This window comes from Mesoplodon bidens, assembly GCF_964165515.1.
Source record: "Mesoplodon bidens genome assembly, chromosome: 4".
Taxonomy (NCBI): Eukaryota; Metazoa; Chordata; class Mammalia; order Artiodactyla; family Ziphiidae; genus Mesoplodon; species Mesoplodon bidens.
Window position 1 is genome coordinate 52777501 of NC_138160.1, and position 20550 is coordinate 52798050.

At 33.9% G+C, this 20550-nt stretch overlaps 1 protein-coding gene across 1 annotated transcript in view; it reads left to right on the top strand.

The window, feature by feature from the left end:
• The window catches only part of CWC27 (CWC27 spliceosome associated cyclophilin), a 232593-nt gene that overhangs the window by 7743 nt on the left and 204300 nt on the right, over positions 1–20550 (top strand). The window contains exons 2-7 of the mRNA XM_081233926.1: positions 2189–2285; positions 11564–11676; positions 13885–14028; positions 16067–16165; positions 16775–16878; positions 18565–18634. Of these exons, the coding sequence (XP_081090052.1) occupies positions 2189–2285; positions 11564–11676; positions 13885–14028; positions 16067–16165; positions 16775–16878; positions 18565–18634 (627 nt within the window). The remainder of the gene's footprint in view (positions 1–2188; positions 2286–11563; positions 11677–13884; positions 14029–16066; positions 16166–16774; positions 16879–18564; positions 18635–20550) is intronic.

The following is a 20550-nucleotide window of genomic DNA, read 5'->3' on the forward strand; positions in this document are numbered from 1 at the left end:
ATGTATACTGTACTTCTAAGATTGGTATGTATGTCAGGCCTCATGGAAAATCAAAACATGTTACATAGTGTTGTTTTAGATAATACAATTTGAGGTAGAGGGAGTTACTCAGCCGCTCATTTTGCATCCCACATGTATATTTTCCAGGAGAATAAGAATCCACTTGGATTGGTGTGTCACCATTCAATATGGAGAATCTCTTTTGGGCATTGTTTCATGCCAAGCCAAGTTAGAAGGCCTTGCTCATGTCCAACCACTATATGAATGCTTTTGACTTAGGCACTTTTCTCTACTCAAATCAGTTTTGACCAGAGTAACTTGGGGATTTATTTTGTGACATGTGGCAGGGCCCTAGAGCTTGATGGACTATTTTTCCAGTATAGTGTGGAATTTATGGTGAACTTTGTGGAGGCAGTACAGTGAGATAGAAAAGGCATGGGCTTTGCAGCAGACAGCCTTTGGCTTAAATTGTTCACCATGAGACCCTGGATAAATTTACTTTATCTGAGTCTCTGTTTCTTCATAAGTATAATAGGAGTAATGATACCTATCTTGTAGGGGAGGATTAAATGAGATAGGATATGTAAAGTGGCATAGAAGCTAACACCTGGAAGGCACTCAACAAATGTTCCCTTCTTTTTGTAGAGGAAGTGTAATGGATTGAGAAAATCATGCACATTTGCATTTTTAGTTTTTTTTTTTTTTTTTCCGGTACGCGGGCCTCTCACTGTTGTGGCCTCTCCCGTTGTGGAGCACAGGCTCCGGACGCGCAGGCTCAGCGGCCATGGCTCACGGGCCCAGCCGCTCCGCGGCATGTGGGATCTTCCCAGACCAGGGCACGAACCCACGTCCCCTGCATCAGCAGGTGGACTCTCAACCACTGTGCCACCAGGGAAGCCCATTTTTAGTTCTTTTATATTTCTTTATGGGTTAAGAACCATTTTAACAGCTACCACAGTATAGATATTTTCACCTCTTCCACCCCCATGGAGCGTAATTGTAAGAGAACTATGTAGCCAGTAAAAACCCAAAAAGATACAATAAATTCATCAGTGTTACATAAATTATGGCAATTAATTTGAGCTTCTGAAACAGAAACTGAAAGGCAATTATAGCAAAAGTGATGATGATGGTCATATATCATTGACCATTGATTACAGATTGACACTGATCTACTTTGGCACACTGTGGGGTGGGTGTGTGGGGGGAGTGATACTAGAGAAGTTGGATTCCACCTGTGCCACAGTGTTCAAATTTAGAACTTTCCGTTCTTTTTGGTTATTTGTGGTTATTAATAAGACTGTTATAAGCTGTCTCCTCCTGTGGGCTCAGTAGGGATTTTGGTTGTTGCAAGATGGCTGGTTGCACCAAGGAGTAACTGCCTTCATGAGCTATGGAAAGAAGGCTATCAAAGGATTCCATTTAGGGCTTCCCTGGTGGCACAGTGGTTAGGAGTCCGCCTGCCGATGCAGAGGACGTGGGTTCGTGCCCCGGTCCGGGAGGATCCCACTTGCCGCGGAGCAGCTGGGCCCGTGAGCCATGGCCGCTGGGCCTGCGCGTCCGGAGCCTGTGCTTCGCGGTGGGAGAGGCCGCAGCAGTGAGAGGCCCGCGTACAGCAAAGGAAAAAAAAAAAAAAGGATTCCATTTACCGTAGACGGTAATTTTAAGACACACCATTTTAGTAATATACAACCCAGAATTAGATTAAGAATGTTCCTTTGTAAATTAGGAATGGCGTGATTTTGAATGAAAAAGTAGAGTGTTTATATGTTGAAAGGTAATTGTAAAATTGTCCTACAGTGCTGTCATTTCATGGGATTGTTCTTTAATTTCTTAATTTGCTACACCAATTTTATTGGAAGAAATGCTGTAGAACACTTTTTAAATTAAAACAAGTTTATATTACTGATTTTTAAATGAATGAGGTTTTTTTTCTGTGATTCAAAAACATATATGTTATTTTTTCTTAAAGCCAAAATTATTTCTGAAAATGGTATTTGAAAGGTATAAATGTACAGTGACTTGTACTGAATATTTGAAATTTTTTGAGTATAACAAAAACCAAGCAAAGTTTCTAATTTTTATTTTAAAATTGAGAATTCAGCAGTGAATACTTTGTTAAGCAGCCAATCAACTCATCATTAAGCAAAATGATAATTAACACAGTGATTTTGTATGCTTTCTACAGGTTTTATTGAAAACTACAGCTGGAGATATTGACATAGAGTTGTGGTCAAAAGAAGCTCCTAAAGCTTGCAGAAATTTCATTCAGCTTTGTTTGGAAGGTAATCATAATTTTTGAATTTTATTCTGTAGGAGAAATTTTGTTAATTAAAAAATAAATTGCAGGGACTTCCCTGGTTGTCCACTGGTTAAGACTCCGTGCCTCCACTGCAGGAGGCATGGGTTCAATCCCTGGTCAGGGAACTAAGATCTCATATGCTGCACAGAGCGGCCAAAAATAAATAAATAAAAATAAAATAAAAATAAATAAACTGCAGTGTATTTTTCCATAACATTGAAGACTGGTGTTAAATAGTGGTAATGGTTGCTGGGAGATGATATAAATGATACCGTCTTGGGCTGTGTGTCAGGAAATGGAGAGAGGAGATAAAAATCCCCCCAATAAATCTCTATATCTTTTTTTAAAAAATCTTTTTGTCTTTAACAGAGATATTTATCTCAGCAAATAATACTTTGATCTTTTTTGGTTTCCTTGGCTGTTTTCACTTCTTTCTTTCATCCTCTAAATATGGGTATTCCCTAAGATTGCCTTTAGTTCTCTATTGTCTTTACTCTTCAATGGTTACTTCCAACCAAGTGACTGTCAAATATAGAATTCCAGCCATTTCTCCTCTTTTGAGCTCTAATTTACATATCTAATTGCCTAGTGGACTTTTCTACTCAAATTTTCTACTGTCAGCTACAACTAAACTGATAAAAACCAAATTTACCAGTTTCTTCCCCGTACTGCCTTGACTGTCACCAACGTGATTGTAATTGCCTTTTACCTGGTCTTGCATTTTCTCATTTTTGATCTCTTTACCCTCACATTTATTCATCTGGTATTTGAATCCTCAGGCAGCTTAGCTTCCTAGCTTTCCAACTTTATTTTTCATTGCATATAACCACATGGTTTCAGTTGACTATTATCTTTATTTCCTGAGCAGTTCTTTCCCATTTCCACTCATACCTCCTTCATATCCTGAGTCTTCTCATATCCTCCCTCGCCTTTTTGGAATACTTTCTCTTCCCTTCTTTTTCTATTCAAGTCACATTTTTTTTTTTTTTTTTTTTGGCTATGTGGTCTGGCTTGTAGGATCTTAGTTCCCCCACCAGGGACTGAACCCGGGGCCCCAGCAGTGAAAGCACTTGAGTCCTAACCACTGGACTGCCAGAGAATTCCACCACTTTTTAATGTCTATTCAAAATTCTACTTTCTCCACAAAGCCTTCCAGCCAGCTTTCAGTGATGGTATTATCAATGTCATTAGTAACTCTTACATTTGAGTAATGAAGTTCAAGGTATCAGAAAACAGCCCTTTGAGTCAAAAGCAAGATGTGAAAGAGAATACAAAATAACCAGTAGTAGGGTACAGTGAGAGTTCTCCAAATAGATAACTAAACAAACAGAAAATTACCAGGGGAAGATTTAAGGAATAAAACCACCCAGACCAAAACAAAAACAACCGCCTCCAAAACAAAAAAAAATCGAGCTGACAAAAAAGAAAAAGAGAAAAGAAGACATCTGTAAAGACCATTATTAATAATTGCTATGGCAGGCAGGAAGGAAATTGAATCAGACAGGTAGTTCAGTCAGAGAAGCCTCAAATAACTGTCAACAGATCCGAGAAACACAGTAGACACTGAAAAGTCAGACTTGTTTCTGGAAAGAAGTTTTGAAGAATCAAAAGCTCAAATTTTACAGAAGAGTGAAAGTACAAAAACATTAGAAAGAATAAATGGTAAATTATAATCCATGACCAGGTGAATGGAAGAAACAGAAAACATCTGGATATGATATAACAATGAAAGAAGAAATAAGGTTCTTAAGTTAGGTGATGATGAAACTTAATTACAACATTAAAAAATTATTTCCCTATTTATGAGAATACAATAAGAAAGAAAAAAGAATAGGAAAATAATAAGAAAAAATAACTAGAGCAATTCTTTTAATTGAATAGGTGAGAAATAGAATTATTATTGCAAATGCTAACAAGAAGCCTGAGAAAACTAATTTAAATAAAGCTCCTAAATGAATAAAGTCAAGGTTTTAAAAATTTAATTCAGAGAACCTCATTTTAATCCTCTGATTATATGATTTAAGTGATGATATTTCTAGATCTTGTAATGGTCATATCAATATTTTTTAAAAAGGACATGATTTCCAAAATTAAAAAGCAAATGAATAAAAATGAGCAAGTGGGAGCACAGCCTCAGATATGGCTCTCAACTAAAATGGTGTTCACAGTTAAAGGGAAATTCTTAATATTCTTTTTCCAGCTTTCCTGAGGTATGATTGACAAAAATTGTATATATTTAGATTATACAACATGATTTTTTTAAAGGTGTACAATGTGATGACTTAATATATGTATACATTGTGAAATGATTACCACAATCAAGTTAAGTAACATATCTGCCACCTCACATAGTTACCTTTTTGTGTGAGTGTATGTGGTGAGAACATGAGATGTACAAATTTCTAGTATACAATACAGTATTATTAACTAAAATCACCATGCTGTGCATTGGATCCCCAGAACTTATTCATCTTATAATTGAAAATTTGTATCTTTTTGACCAACATCTTCCCATTTCCCCCATCACCTCCAGCCTGTGGCAACCACCATTCTACTCTCTGTTTCTATGATTCCACATATAAGTGGGAACAGTATTTGTCTTTCTGTGTCTGGGGGGAGTTTTTAGTTTTTATGAAAACAAAACATTTACAGTTACACAGACTTAATCTTGGATTTCGGGTCTTTGTAGGATAGTTAGGTAAGCATTTAAAACTGAGTGAAAATTTTAAAAAATTGTAAGTTTAAAAAGTAGGTTAAAAAAGAAGAGAAGGAAAGGGAAGCTTGTTATCTTTGAAAATTTTGTTAGTTCCTCTGAAGAATGAGGAAGGAGTAGAATTTTAGGTTTGAAAAACAAAGTGGGGAGCAGAAAGAGAAGTAGAAAAGAAAATCAAAATTTTTATACTTTATGTGACTATTAACTCTTGTGAAATTTTACCTCAGCCCTGTCTCCTGAATGTCCATGCTTCATCAGTTATCTTTTTTCCCCTTCCTCCTTTAACAAGAGTTTTAATAATTTTTTAGAAGTTACAAACGTAAGTATATAGTAAGAGGTTTAAAAAATATCTTACAAAACTAAAATATTTGTTTAAAAAAACCCAAGAGGCTAAAATAGAGAGCTCACAAAGGAGATTTAAATAAAAAGTTATTAATGATAACATTTACAAAATTAAACACAAAACAAAATTCTAGAAGAAGAACCAGATATACATGATTTTAAAATGCAAGTATAAATTCCTATGTGTATTAATACTTGGGCAGAAATATAATTAGTCAAAATATGTCATGATACCCATACATTGTAGAGCCAGAAATAAAAAACATAATGACAGATAGCACACTCACGGCATCCGAATAGAAACTTTGTTTCCTATTTGAGATACATGTAAATTTCTTTTTTTCAATAGTGGAAAAATTCAGAAGGATATTATGAACACACATAATGAGATAATAAAACCTCTTCAAAATACTTATGGGAATGATACATAAACATTTAAGAAGGACGTCAAACATTATTGCAAGCAGGAAGATCTTTTAAGCACATGGTAAGCTGTAACTATAAATGCATAGTTCAACAGTGATTATTAATAAATTACAAGGAAGTGGAAATAATGGATATGGAAATTATTTGGAAATTTGCAATTCTAGGCACAATAGAATACAAAATTCAAGGTGTAGAGAAATTATAGAAAATTTCTACTCAATATATGTAGTATTATAATAATTTCATTTATCCAACAAGAATATAATTAGGAAAATAAAGGAAAGCTTAAAGTTAAAATCCAACATCACTGAAAGACTTAATAGGAAATAGGAAAAAGAAATAATATGGGTAATTTTAAAATGTGAAAGCACAAGTAATAAAGACTTCTCATGTCCCCCTTCCCTCATATCTAATAGATCTCTGAGCCTTATAGATCCTGCTTCCTAGAGAATTCTTGAATCTGTGCCCTCAAAATAAGCCATAGTCATGTTTTGACTCTTAGGACAACAGTTGCTCTCTCTCTCTCCACCTTGTTACTTCCAATCAGTTCTTTGTTATGGAGTTTAAGTGATCATTTGAAAAACTAAATCTGATCATGTGCTCAAAACCTGTTAATTGCATGCACTATTTACAATAGCCAGGTCATGGAAGCAACCTAAATGCCCATTGACAGATGAATGGGTAAAGAAGATGTGGTACATATATACAATGGAATATTACTCAGCCATAAAAAGGAACAAAATTGGGTCATTTGTAGAGATGTGGATGAATCTGTCACGGAGACTGTCATAGTGAAGTAAGTCAGAAAGGGAAAAACAAATATCGCATATTAACGCATATATGTGGAACCTAGAAAAACGGTACAGATGAACCCATTTGCAGGGCAGAAATTGAGACACAGATGTAGAGAACAAACGTATGGACACCAAGCGGGGAAAGCAGTGGCGGGTGGTGGTGGTGGTGTGATGAATTGGGAGATTGGGAATGACATGTATACACTAATGTGTATAAAATGGATGACTAATAAGAACCTGCTGTATAAAAAAATAAATAAAATAAAATTCAAAAAAAATTAAAAAACTGTTGATTGCATATTATGGGCATAAAGGATTATTTTTATTTTTTGATACAGACTCAGGTAAGTATTATATTCAAATTTGAGTATGAATTTGTAGAATTTAAGTGAAAATATTAAAGTCTGACCTCACACTTGTTTTGACCTTGAAAATTTATAGGTTGCCTCCACATTATCTTATTTAAGCTTCAGAACAGCAGTGTGAGTTAATTTATATTATTAGTTTTATAATGAGAAAATTACATGTGCAGTATGATGACTGTAGTTAATAATACTGTATTGCATATTTGGAAGTTGCTAAGACAGTAGATCTTAAAAGTTCTCATCACAAGAAAAATAATTTTGTAACTATGTATGGTGGATGTTAACTATTATTATAACTGTTATTGTCCGTGAACATTTCACAATATATACAAATATTGCATCACTATGTTGTACATCTGAAACTAGTGTAATGTTGTGTCAATTATATTTCAATTAAAAAAGAGAAAAAAAAGAGAAAAAAAAGAAAGAAAATTGAGTTTAAGGTTGCACAGCTAACAAGAGGCAAGGCTCAGAATTCCTAACTGCTATATACATTTTTATTCAGAGTAAATGGTTACTTAGGGATATAGGAGAAATACTTGTAGACTTCTTGATTTTTACAGTTTCTGGTTTGTAACCAAGGAGAACTTGTCTGTACTGGGGAGTTCTTGTGAATATAGCCTAACAGCTCTTCATTGGGAGAAGCGATTGAAAAAAATCCATTAATCTTCCTTTCTACTTCCAATCCATCCTATGAACTGGATACAGTTGTTAGATTACAGCTTACATTTTTTAAAATGTGGATTTTATTTCCAGTTATAGCTTGCAAATGTAAATTATTATGAGGGTGCCTGCAAGCCACAGTATTATAGTACTTCATGAATTATGATAAACCATAGTCATGTTTTGACTAGTCATGTTTTGACTAATAAAGGATCACAAAGTACTCATGTAATTGTTGTTTTATGAATTATGTCAGTAATTGTATCATTACAGTGTCTGGCCCACAGTAGGCACTTGATAAGTGTCTGTCATTGAATGAGATTGGGTTGGTTCAGTTTCAAGTAATAGAAGACTCAACTCAAAATTACTTAATTAATGAAGACATTTATCATCCTCTTTGATAAGAAATCTGGTGTCCAGAAGTTCTGCAGCTCAGTAAAGACTTTAGTGAACTATGCTCTTTCCATCTCTTTGCTTTGCATTCCTCAGCATGTGATTAAATTATGACTATGCTCAATAACTGAATCCAACTCAACCAATTAGGAGATCATATATGATCTCTCTTGTATGTTTATAGCTTCCAATTTATATATTTATATATAAATATAAGTAATTTTCTTCATTTAGCAAACTTACTGAGAGTCTAATTGGACTCATGTATTGTGTTGTTCTTTTATTTATTGAAAATTTCTTGAGGAGGGTGCATTGATTGTGCTAGACCTATAATCAGTGAGTAATTTTGATATATTTTGGGTTTGTATGTTGTTTGTATAAATTAATTTTCTATGGGGAGAAGAGGAAGAATTAGGAAATAAGGTATTTGTCTCTATGAGGGTTTCTCAATCTCCATCACTGTTGACATTTTGAGCCAGTAATTCTTTGTTGTAGAGGCTTCCTGTGCTTTGTAGGATGTTTACCAGTATCCCTGGCCTCTACCTACTAGATGCCAGTAACATCTCCCATGTGTGAAAACCAAATATTTCTAGACATTGACAAGTGTCCCCTAGGGAGAAAATTGCTACTCCTCCTCCCCCCAGTTGAGAGCCACAGATCTATACCAAAACTCTCCAATTTTTATTTTGAAAACTGTAATCCAGAGTTTAAGAGAATCCTGAAAGTAGATACGAAACAACCACTACCATGGCTTCTATAGAAATTGTTCTGTTTTGAGTAGATATTTTATAATAAGGAAGAAAAGATTTTGGTTTAGGAGCCTATTTAACGTTCTGGGGGAAAAATCTTGTGACTAGTTGTATTTACTCTGATAACTATAAATACACTTAGTTTTAGACATTGATAAATTTTTCTTTTATTAAAGTATGGTTGATTTACAATGTTGTATTAGTTTCAGGTGTACAACAAAGTGATTCAGATATATATATATAGATATAGGTAGATAGATATTCTTTCTCAGATTTTTTTCCATTATAGGTTATTGCAAGATATAGTTCTCTGTGCTACACATTGGTCCTTGTTGTTTATCTATTTTATATATATAATAGTGTGTATCTGTTAATCCCAAACTCCTGTTTTATCCCTCCCCACCCCTTTCCCCTTTGGTAACCATAAGTTTGTTTTCTATGTTTTCTATGTCTGTGAGTCTCTTTCTGTTTTGTAATTAAGTTCATTTGTATCATTTTTTAGATTCCACATATAAGTGATATCATATGATATTTCTCTTTCTCTGACTTACTTCACTTTATATGATAATCTCTAGTCCATTCATGTTGCTGCCAATGGCATTATTTCATTCCTTTTTATGGCTGAGTAATATATATATATACCACATCTTCTTTATCTGTTCAGCTGTTGATGGACACTTAGGTTGCTTCCATGTCTTGGCTATTGTAAATAATGCCGTATGAACAATGGGGTGCATGTATCTGTTCAAATTTGAGTGTTTGTCTTTTCTGGATATATGCCCAGGAGTGGGATTGCTGGATCATACAGTAACTCTATTTTAAGTTATTTTAAGGAACCTCCATACTGTTCTCCATAGTGGCTGCACCAATTTACATTCCCACCAACAGTGTAGGAGGGTTCCCTTTTTTCCACACCTCCCCAGCATTTATTATTTGTAGACTTTTTCATGATGGCCATTCTGACTGGTGTGAGGTGATACCTCGTTATAGTTTTGATTTGCATTTCTCTAATTATTAGTGATGTTGAGCAACTTTTTATGTGCCTGTTAGCCATCTATATGTCTTCTTTGGAGAAATGCCTATTTACATCTTCTGCCCATTTTTGATTGGGTTGTTTGTTTGTTTGTTTATATTGAGCTGTTTGTATATTTTTGACATTAATCCCTGTCAGTCTCATGTTTTGCAAATATTTTCTCCCATTCTATAGATTGTCTTTTCACTTTGTATATGGTTTTCTTTGCTGTGCAAAAGCTTATAAGTTTGATTAGGTCCCATTTGTTTACTTTTGCTTTTATTTCTTTTGTTTTGGGAGACTGACCTAAGAAAGCATTGCTATGATTTATGTCAGAGAATGTTTTGCTTATGTTCTCTTCTAGGTGTCTTATGGTGTCATGTCTTCCATTTAAGTCTTTAAGCCATTTTGAGTTTGCATTTGTGTATGGTGTGAGGGAGTGTTCTAAGTTCATTGATTTACATGCAGCTGTCCAACTTTCCCAGTACCACTTGATGAAGAGACTGTCTTTTCTCTGTTGTGTATTTTTGCCTCCTTTGTTGAAGATCAATTGACCATAGGTGTGTGCCCTCTATTCCTTTCTGTTGATCCATATATCTGTTTTGGGGCCAATACCACACTGTTGTTTTTTGTTTTTTGTTTTGTGATACTCGGGCCTCTCACTGTTGTGGCCTCTCCCATTGCGGAGCACAGGCTCCGGACGCGCAGGCTCAGCGGCCATGGCTCACGGGCCCAGCCGCTCCGCAGCATGTGGGATCTTCCCGGACCAGGGCACGAACCCATGTGCCCTGCATTGGCAGGCGGACTCTCAACCACTGCGCCACCAGGGAAGCCCTACCACACTGATTGCTGCGGTTTTGTAGTATTGTCTGAAGTCTTGGAGAGTTATGCCTCCAGCTTTGTTCTTTTTCCTCAGGATTGCTTGGCAATTCTGGATCTTTTGTGGTTCCATATAAATTTTAGGATTGTTAGATCTAGTTCCATGAAAAATGTCATAGGTAATTTATAGGGATCCCATTAAATCTGTAGATTGCTTTGGGTAGTATGGCCATTTTAACAATATTAATTGTTCCAGTCTAAGAGCATGGGATATCTTTCCATTTCTTTGAATCATTTTCAATTTCCTTTATCAGTGTTTCATAGTTCTCAGCATATAGGTCTTTCACCTCCTTGGTCAGGTTTATTCCTGACCAAGGAATAAAATAAAATAAAATAAAATAAAATAAAATAAAAATATTTTGTTTTATTTTTTATATGATTTTAAAAGGGATTGTTTTGTCAACAAAAGAAAAAACAAAAACCACATGATCATCTCAATAAATGCAGAAAAAGCATTTGATAAAATTCAGCATCTGTTCATGATAAAAACTCTCACCAAAGTGGGTATGAAGTGAACATATCTCACCATAATAAAAGCTATTTATGACAAACCCACAGCCAACATAATACTCAGTGGTAAAAAACTGAAAGCTTTCTTGCTAAAATCTGGAACCAGACAAGGATGCCCACTCTCACCACTTCTATTCAACATAGTATTGGAAGTCCTAGCCATAGCAGTCAGACAAGAAAAAGCAATAAAAGGTATCCAAATTGGAAGGGAAGAGGTAAAATTGTCATTATATGAAGATGACATCATACTCTATGTAGAAAACTTAAAGACACCACACAAAATCTATTAGAACTGATAAACAATTTCAGCAAAGTAGCAGGATACAAGATTAACATACAGAAATCTGTTGCAGTTCTTTACACTAACAATGAAAAGTCAGAAAGAGAATAATAAATTCTTTTTATTTTCTTCCAGCATATTATGACAACACCATATTTCATAGAGTTGTACCTGGTTTTATAGTTCAAGGGGGAGATCCTACTGGTACAGGGACTGGTGGAGATTCTATCTATGGAGCCCCATTCAAGGTGAGACTGAATTTTTTTTATCTTTTTTCAAGTCAGCTTGGATTGCTTAATCAAAAATGATTGTGCCCCACAGAAGAAAATGCATTTTACATTAGTGCACAAAATCGGGTCTATTGTATATTTAGGATTATACAGAATAAGAGCAGCACTTACCCCATCAAGCATTCTTTCTAAGTTGTCTTGTCACAAAGTTTTATGCCAGATTGAATTCAGATGGAGCTAAAGGTGGTAGTGAGGAACATGTGAGTCAGAAAAAAAAGACTATATAACATATTTCCCGATATCTGACTATATCTGATCTCGGCAACTTTGTATGTGTAAAACATTTCTAGAACATTGCATATGCCATCCTATTTTAAATCATTTTATTTAACACTATAGAATTTATATTAATCTGCTTGAACTGCTATAACAAAATACCTCTAACTGGGTGGTTTAAACAATAGGAATTTATTTCTCACAGTTCTGGAGGCTAGGAAGTCCAAGATCAAGGTGCTAGCAGACAGTTCTGTGAAGCTTCTCTTCCTGGCTTACAAATGGCTGCCTTCTTGCTGTGTCTTCTCATGGTGGAGAGAGAACGTTCTGGTGTTTCTTCCTCTTCTAATAAGGGCACCAGCCCTACTGGATTAGGACTTCACTCTTGTGAAGTCATTTAACTTTTTCATCTTATGGGCCCTATCTCCAGTACAGTCACATTGTAGGTTAGCGCTTCAACATATGAACTATGAGAGGACACAATTCAGTCCATAGCAGAATTCATTTTAAATTGTACACAATAGACCTTTGTAGCACAAAATGCATGCCGTAACAAGAAATCACAAGGGGAAACAGAAGGAAGAAGCAACATGAAAGTTAGAAGAGGTGTGGGTTTTAATCAAGAATAGGTCAGTGCTTTGTTAGCTGCCAACATAGATCTAAAAAGAAAAAAAGAGTTAATGTCATAATTAAGATATAAAGGATAGCAGTGCATTCAAGTAAAAGCTAAAAGCTGGGTTATTTATTAATCTGATGGTATCAATATTATGTTCTTTTAATGAGTAAGCATCAATAGCTCTTAAAATATGTGAATTTTTTAAAACTTCAAATTTATACTAATAAGATAGAGTGTCTGGAATTTCCTTTAATTTTATACTGGGTTACTGTATGATTCTTGAGAAAAATGCTTGAACTGTTTGCTTTAATTTTCATATGATAGTGGCCTTAGAGCATGTGAAATGGTTATAAAAGAGTCTCAAATGTCACTGTTAGACTATTTTATATTTTACAAAATTGAGATATCTCATTATTTTAGAGCCTCCATCTGGTAGGAAGCATTCCTTTATTCTATTATTTGATTTAACAGAATAGCTCTTTGTGACAATTCCTTTCTAAATTGAGATTTTTGCTTATTATATTCAAGTAATACAGATATCTTGGTAAGTTTTTCAATTAGGTCATTTTTAATACAGTATCCAGAGTTATGATCCTTTGAGTTCAAATCCCTTGAGATGAATTTATTAAGGAAACAGAACTTCCTTTCTGAAAAACATTGATTACATAACATGGCTATATTATAAATGAGTCCAGTATCTAAAAGACTAATGTATATGTTATGTTATGTAACCCTACCCTAGCAAGAAAACCACCTTAGAATGGCTTGCTCCTGCTCTTTTGAAAACTGTCAAATGGGACCAGTGCCAGTTCAGAGAGGATTCAACTTAGGACTTTAAAAAACACAGTGAAGCACATAACATAATCATACTAGATTCCTTGAATTAAAAAATAAGAAGAAAACAGTTGTTTCATGACATTTAGAATGGGGTCAAGAAGGGAATAGTTGAAGACTCTGTAATGATTCAAAAGTAGTTATCCTGGAGAAAAAAAATAGAAGGTTCTAAAAGCTTAGATGGCTTTGAGGGATGAGAAGAATAGGGAAATGACTCAGAAATCCATTCCCCTTGAGTACCCTTCCTCTGTGTAAGTAGTAAGCTTTCCACAAAATAGGCCAAATTTGTGGCTGAGTATATTTAGAAGATACTTACAGGCTAGTGAAATTTAATAGAATTGAAGGAACCGTAGATATTGGATTTGATTATATGTGAAAATCAGTTAAATAAAACTTCAGCATTTTTGGTTAGAAGTTGTATGGGACCTTGCTTGTTAGCTGAAATATGAAGGGCCTTATAACTGAGGACATTCACTAAATCTTTTTTTTTTTTAATTCTTCAGGATGAATTCCACTCACGGTTGCGTTTTAATCGGAGAGGACTGGTTGCCATGGCAAATGCTGGTCCTCATGATAATGGCAGTCAGTTTTTCTTTACACTGGGTCGAGCAGATGAGCTTAACAATAAGCACACCATCTTTGGAAAGGTTCGTGTCCAGTTATCTTAGGCTTCTATGATATATATGATCAACTCATCTAAGAGCTGCCTTCATAAAAATATTCCCTAGGATATTTATTTATTATTTCTAAAAATGATGGAATACTGTATATTCCTGTTATAATAAGCTATGAGGAACCACCTGAATTTTTGTGTGTGTTTTTCAAACAAGTCATTGGTTTTAACTTTAAATTTTTCTGTTTTCTAAAATTGTATTAATGGTATTATTAACTATTATGTCACTCAGCTGATACTGTTTTAACATTTTTAGAAAGACACCTAGGTAATAACATTTAGTAGCTTAAAGTTTATTTTGTTAATGATGAATTCCCTTCAGTTTAAAGTGGAACTTGTGTTATCATTAAAACTTTTTTTCAAAAAATATATTTATTTATTTATTTTTGGCTGCGTTGGGCGTTCACTGCTGCGCCTGGGCTTTCTCTAGTCGCGGCGAGCAGGGGCTACTCTTCGTTGCAGTGTGCGGGCTGCTCATTGCGGTGGCTTCTCTTGTTGTGGAGCACGGGCTCTAAGCACGCAGGCTTCAGTAGTTGTGGCTCGCGGGTTCTAGAGCACAGGCTCAGTAGTTGGGGCACATAGGCTTAGTTGCTCCACGACATGTGGGATCTTCCTGGACCCGGGATCGAACCCATGTCCCCTGAATTGGCAAGTGGATTCTTAACCACTGCTCCACCAGGGAAGTCCCAACATTAAAACTTTTTACCTGAAATATTACTTTGAACAATACCTATTTAATCCGGCTTACTTTAACATCATATCAGAGATTATCATTTCCATAGAATTTTCAGTAGTTTTCTTTAAAAGGGATTCTGAAGATTTTTTTTTCTCATGCTCCTCCCTTTTCATATTCCAATATTTTCCCAGATAGTTTTAAGTCTTAGGCGTGTTAGACATCACTAGTGCATGAGCTCCCTCTGCTGGTTCAATAAGAATGGTTTCCCCCTATCCTAGACAAAAGATGAAAAGGGAAAGAACACACTTAGCACAACTTGAAAACTGGTATTATTTTACAACTTTTGAGAAATGTTGAATAAGAGGAGTCATGCCAAAAACATGCAATACAGTATTGTTGCTTAATACTTAACAACGTGGATTAAGAAATATGAATTGACACATTTGAGCCACTCCAACACAGGTTGTGGGATGTTCACAGATTTTCCTTCCTATTATTTACAAAAAATAAGCATATAATAAAATGAGATTTATGTTGCCATTCTGCACCATTGTTTACAATTGGTGTTATATAACTTACACATTAGAGACAAAGTATAGCCTAGTGGTTACAAGTCAGAATGGCCATCACTGTCGGCTGTATAACTTCTTTGAACTGCAATTTTCTTATCTGGAAAAGCAAGATAATGACAGTACCTACTTTTAGGATGTTTTGAGGATTAAATGAGATAATGTCTTTTTTAAAAATTCCATTTCTCTTTTATTTGATATAACTTCCAGGGCTTAGAAGTTATCTGGGTTATATTACTCTTTCGTATCCTTACTAAAAGTAAAACAAACCAACAGTGGAATCATTGGATGTTCTGTATAGGATTCCCTGAAATATGTATTTGGCCCACTCTAGCAGACACGGGCTGACCTATAAAAACAATCAACTTTATCTCTTTGGAGAATGCCTTTAATAATGTCTGCAGAGCACTTACCACATTGTTATTGTTATTTTCTTGATCTACCCTATTCTAAAGTATAAATTTGTTTATAATGTTTGAACAAAAAGTAGTCATTCAGAAGGAGGTTATTTGGCATTATATTTTTAATAAAAATTGACATTAAGTATATATTGGAAATTTCTCAAAAATCTTACTGAGGGATTAAACTTCATCAATGCCTTTTCCCCTTAGGATGATGTTGCTTTTTTACACTACTTAATGCATATACTCTTATATAACAATATGAAATTCCCTTTCAATTATTTAAAAAATATTTTCAAAAGTCCTCCCTTATTTCAAAGAATGAATTTAATATTTTTCAATTAAATTTTCTTTTTTATTTGATAGATTACAGGGGATACAGTATATAACATGCTGCGACTGACAGAAGTAGACATTGATGATGAAGAAAGACCACGTAATCCACACAAAATAAAAAGTTGTGAGGTAGGAGCATGATTATTATGAGATACATTACTTAAATTATCACTTAAGAGAAATTGATTATTTGTATTGTTAAATTATCAGATGAAATTAACATTACTACTTAGATTTTATCTCTGTAATTTAGTCACAGTTTCTGGTTAAGAATTTTTTTAATTGAAGATTTCGAATTCAAAGATGAAACTTCAGCTGGTAATCCAATGAGTGCAATACTCGACTCATAACGGAAAGCTGGATGAATTAGGTTTATTTAGCCCAGTGAAGTGATATCTTAGGTAATTTAAGAGTAATTCTTCATTGAGGAAGCAAGGACCTTAGAGCATTTGATTTGGAGTCAAAATACCTGAGTTTGTCTCTCTTACTATATATTATGTTTTCTTGAATATTTTCCCCTTTTGTAAAATAGGGATAAAATACCTTTTACTTAATAGCATATGGGATTACTGGGAGAATCCAGTGAGGCCATGTAAGTGGAAGTATATATCATTATGCTTGTAGTGGTTATGTGAGGAAAAATTATGGACACTAATGGCAACATAATTAAATATTGGTTTTAAGTTTTTGTGAAATTTTATAAAACTTAATCATTTTTCAAAATATTTCTTTCCATAGGTTTTGTTTAATCCTTTTGATGACATCATTCCAAGAGAAATAAAAAAGCCAAAAAAAGAGAAACCAGAGGAGGAAGTAAAGAAATTGAAACCCAGAGGCACAAAGTAATAATCAGAGTAGAAAGATTTTCTCCTCAGCTTGAAAAGCAACACTGATTCATTTAGTTCACTTTATTTCCTTTAGTAACAATTGTTTAGTAGTGAGGGGGAGGTCAGTTTGGACCAAGAGGTACTATCTAAATTATATTGTGTGTGTGTTTTTCTAAATGTACATTTCTTATATTCAAATACAGTATATAACTTTAAAAACTTAAGGTAAATAAGTATTGTCTGAGATGTCCATATGAAATCTGTGTTAAAAATTAGGTAAATATTTATGATCACTACAAGACTTATTTATGTAAACGAGTTATTGAGAAATTTTTTTTGTTTTTTACTTGTTTTCCCATTAATATATGCTCAGGATAAAGAGCTTGGAAAGTAAAGTATGAAGGATATAATGACCACATGGTTACATTATTTAACTTTTCACTCTTATTTTTTGGTGCTATTAAAATAATCTTATTATAAATATATTTAAACATAAAGCTGTTTCTGTATTCTGGATTATTTCCTAAGGATAGTTTTCTAAAAATAGAAATTTCTTCTTTTAATAAATTTCAGTAATTTGTGAACAATATTCTTTACATTATTAATTTTGTCTGTTTTATTAAAATAGATATCAGAGAGTTGGATTTCAACTTACCCTTTTACTGGACTGTAGCATCATATTAGGGATTTTATTGTACTTATAAGTGTTAGAGTCAGACAGTTTTAAGTATAATACTGCCTACCCCAGTTATAAGAAGCAAAGTTTATTAATCTTTCTGAGCTTCAGTTTCCCCATCTTTTAAAATGGAGATTTATAATACAACACCTGGTTATAATGAAGATTAAATGAGAAGGGGAATTTGAAAACACCCAATAGTGTAGGTATTCAATATATATTCATTTCTTTTCTTGATATCCTACAATGTAAGTAAGTTAAGTCGCTGTTATTAAACTGTCAAATATGAGCCAGACACTTTAATAAGCAGTTGATATCTTGTGGCAAAATAACTTCTTATACAGCTTTATATTTGATTTCCTTTTATTTTTAATTATTTATTTTAACTAATTTATTTCTGGGTGAAGGGTCACTGTCACTATATTCAGATATAATATTCCATAACTGTGATTTATCTTGACAACAAGCCCCAAAGTTGGATGTTTTTGTTTTTAATTCATAGCAAATATAATAGGGATGATGTGGTAGTTACTGATTATATCTAAGTTTTGAAATGAAATTCCTCTTTTGTGGCCACATCTTTTATTTTTCCAATATTTGAAAGGAGAGTTTTAATAACTTAATATTTATCTTCCTTGTGATATATTAATTTGAAGGCTCAAAAAAGACAAACTTGATTTTTCTTCCCATGTACCATTTGGTTAGCTAAATTTATTGCTTTTTTTGACAATTTTGTTTAACTTACTAATTTTAAAATATTAAGATTGTTTTGGCAGACACTAGATAAATTGCTTCCCATTTGTAGTACTCTCAGAGCTATATGTTTATTAGTTTTTTAGAAATCCCCATTTTGCTCACCAGTTTTGATAAATATAAAACGCTTTAATTATTTCTGTCATACTTGACTTAGTGTATTTAATGGTTCTGTTGCTTTGAAAGTAGGATATTTATGTTTTGGTTTTTTTCTTCCTAAATTTTCTTTCTTTAATTCTTTTTTCCTTTTTTTTTTCTTTATTTCTGATCAGAAATTTTAGTTTACTTTCATTTGGAGAGGAAGCTGAGGAAGAAGAGGAGGAAGTAAATCGAGTTAGTCAGGTAAAACTCTTAATTTGCCCTTTGTTCTGAATTATAAAAGTGATTAGGGTCTATATCTCACTCATTTTTTAATCTGCTATACATAGCACAGCATGTTTCACATGGTACACATTCAGTAAGTGTTCATTGAACCAATTCATAAAATGATTTGTGGTCCGTAATATTTGCAACTTCTGAGATGATTTGAGATAGTTTTTTTTTTTAATCTGACATTTTTAAAAATCAGTTACACCTAGAGTTAAAGAATGATTTAATTTTGTGATTCAGATTTTAATTATGCTTGGTTTAATTGGATTGCTAGATGATTTAGTAATTATCATTACTGTAATAAACAGTGATAGACCAAAGCTCATATTCATTTTAGCATCATTTACATGTATTTAATCGTTTCATTAATTCTCATCACAGCTCTTTAAGATAGAAATTATCACTCCCATTTTACCTATGAATAAGTTAAGGTATTAATAGGTTGTAATTTGCTCAAAGTCACATAATAAGTAGCTAGAGCTGGGAGTTAAACCTACATCTGTCTCACTATAAAATCCATGTCTCAAGATTATACATTGCCTCCTGTCCTTTATCCCACCAATGCTTGCCATAGGCCTTTAAGTATGGTTTTCCTCAATATCACTTTCATCACAGTACTCATTGCTGAAACACCTACAGTGCCCCACCATTGTTTAAAGCAGTGATTCTGACAAATATGCCCCAAGAAAATCATCTTCAAGGGTTTTTACTGCCCCAAATTTTCATATGTCTTTTTTCTTAAAAATTAGTGAACACTGAGACACCTACAGGATAAGATTCAAAGTCTTTACTGTAGTATGTAATTAAAACTCTGTAACCTAGTACTACCTTACTTGCTTGATGTAGTCACCTATTTCTTAATGACACTTATAATAGCATCGACTTAAAAGCACATTATTTTTACCCTTGTCTTTACTTCTTTATCCACTTGCTTCCCTCATCATTGAGCCTGGTTTTGGTAGGCTAATATTGGGCATATAGTAAGCACTCTATTTATATCCCTTGCATTAAAACTGAATTAAAATGGACATGTATAAGAAATATTTAGTCTTTTTTTTTTTTTTTTTTTTTTTTGCTGTCTTCAGCATCCTTGATTGATCTATTTGATACCATGGATTCAGTTACCACATGTATACTAACATTCTGAGCTCTAGTAGGAGACAAGACCAAATATTTCTTCTGGGCTCTTATCCCTCACTCTGAGTTGCCTTTAGGAAACATCTCTATTTTAGATATCAAAATTAAATCCATCTTTACATGAAAACCTCCTTTTCCTATTCCTTATCAACATCACCAATCACTCTGTCACCCTGGTATCTCAGAAGTCATCATCAGTACACTAGTCTTATATTATTCATGATTCAAATTTGTCCCTAATCAAAATGAAAGATTCACTATATGTCATGATCCTGCAGGTATATTTGTAAATGGAAAAAATCATGAATGTTAGATCTGGGAATTGCCAGGATTCCCTTTCACTGATGTTTTGTGAAGATGTCAAGTTTCCTTGCATATCCATGCCTTCCCCAGTGTCCCCCCCACCCCTTTTTTTCTTTTGCTTGGAGTGTGTGCTCTCCTTTATTAGGCTAATTTTTATTTTTCCTTTTAAAATTTACCTCCATTATTAACTCCTCACTACCTCTACCTCCCTCCCCAAGACAACTTTCACCCAGGCTGAGCCATCAAACACTTGTTATACTGCACTGTAATGAGTTTTTTCTTATCTGTGCTAAGTATTTATTTTATGTAATCTCTATAACAACCATGTGGTATGGATGTTATTATTCCTGTTTGGTAAATCAAATCAATACTGAGATGTTAAGTTGCTTGCCTAAGACTGTGTAATTAGAAGGTTGTGGAATCAGAATTTTGACCTCAGGTTTCTATAG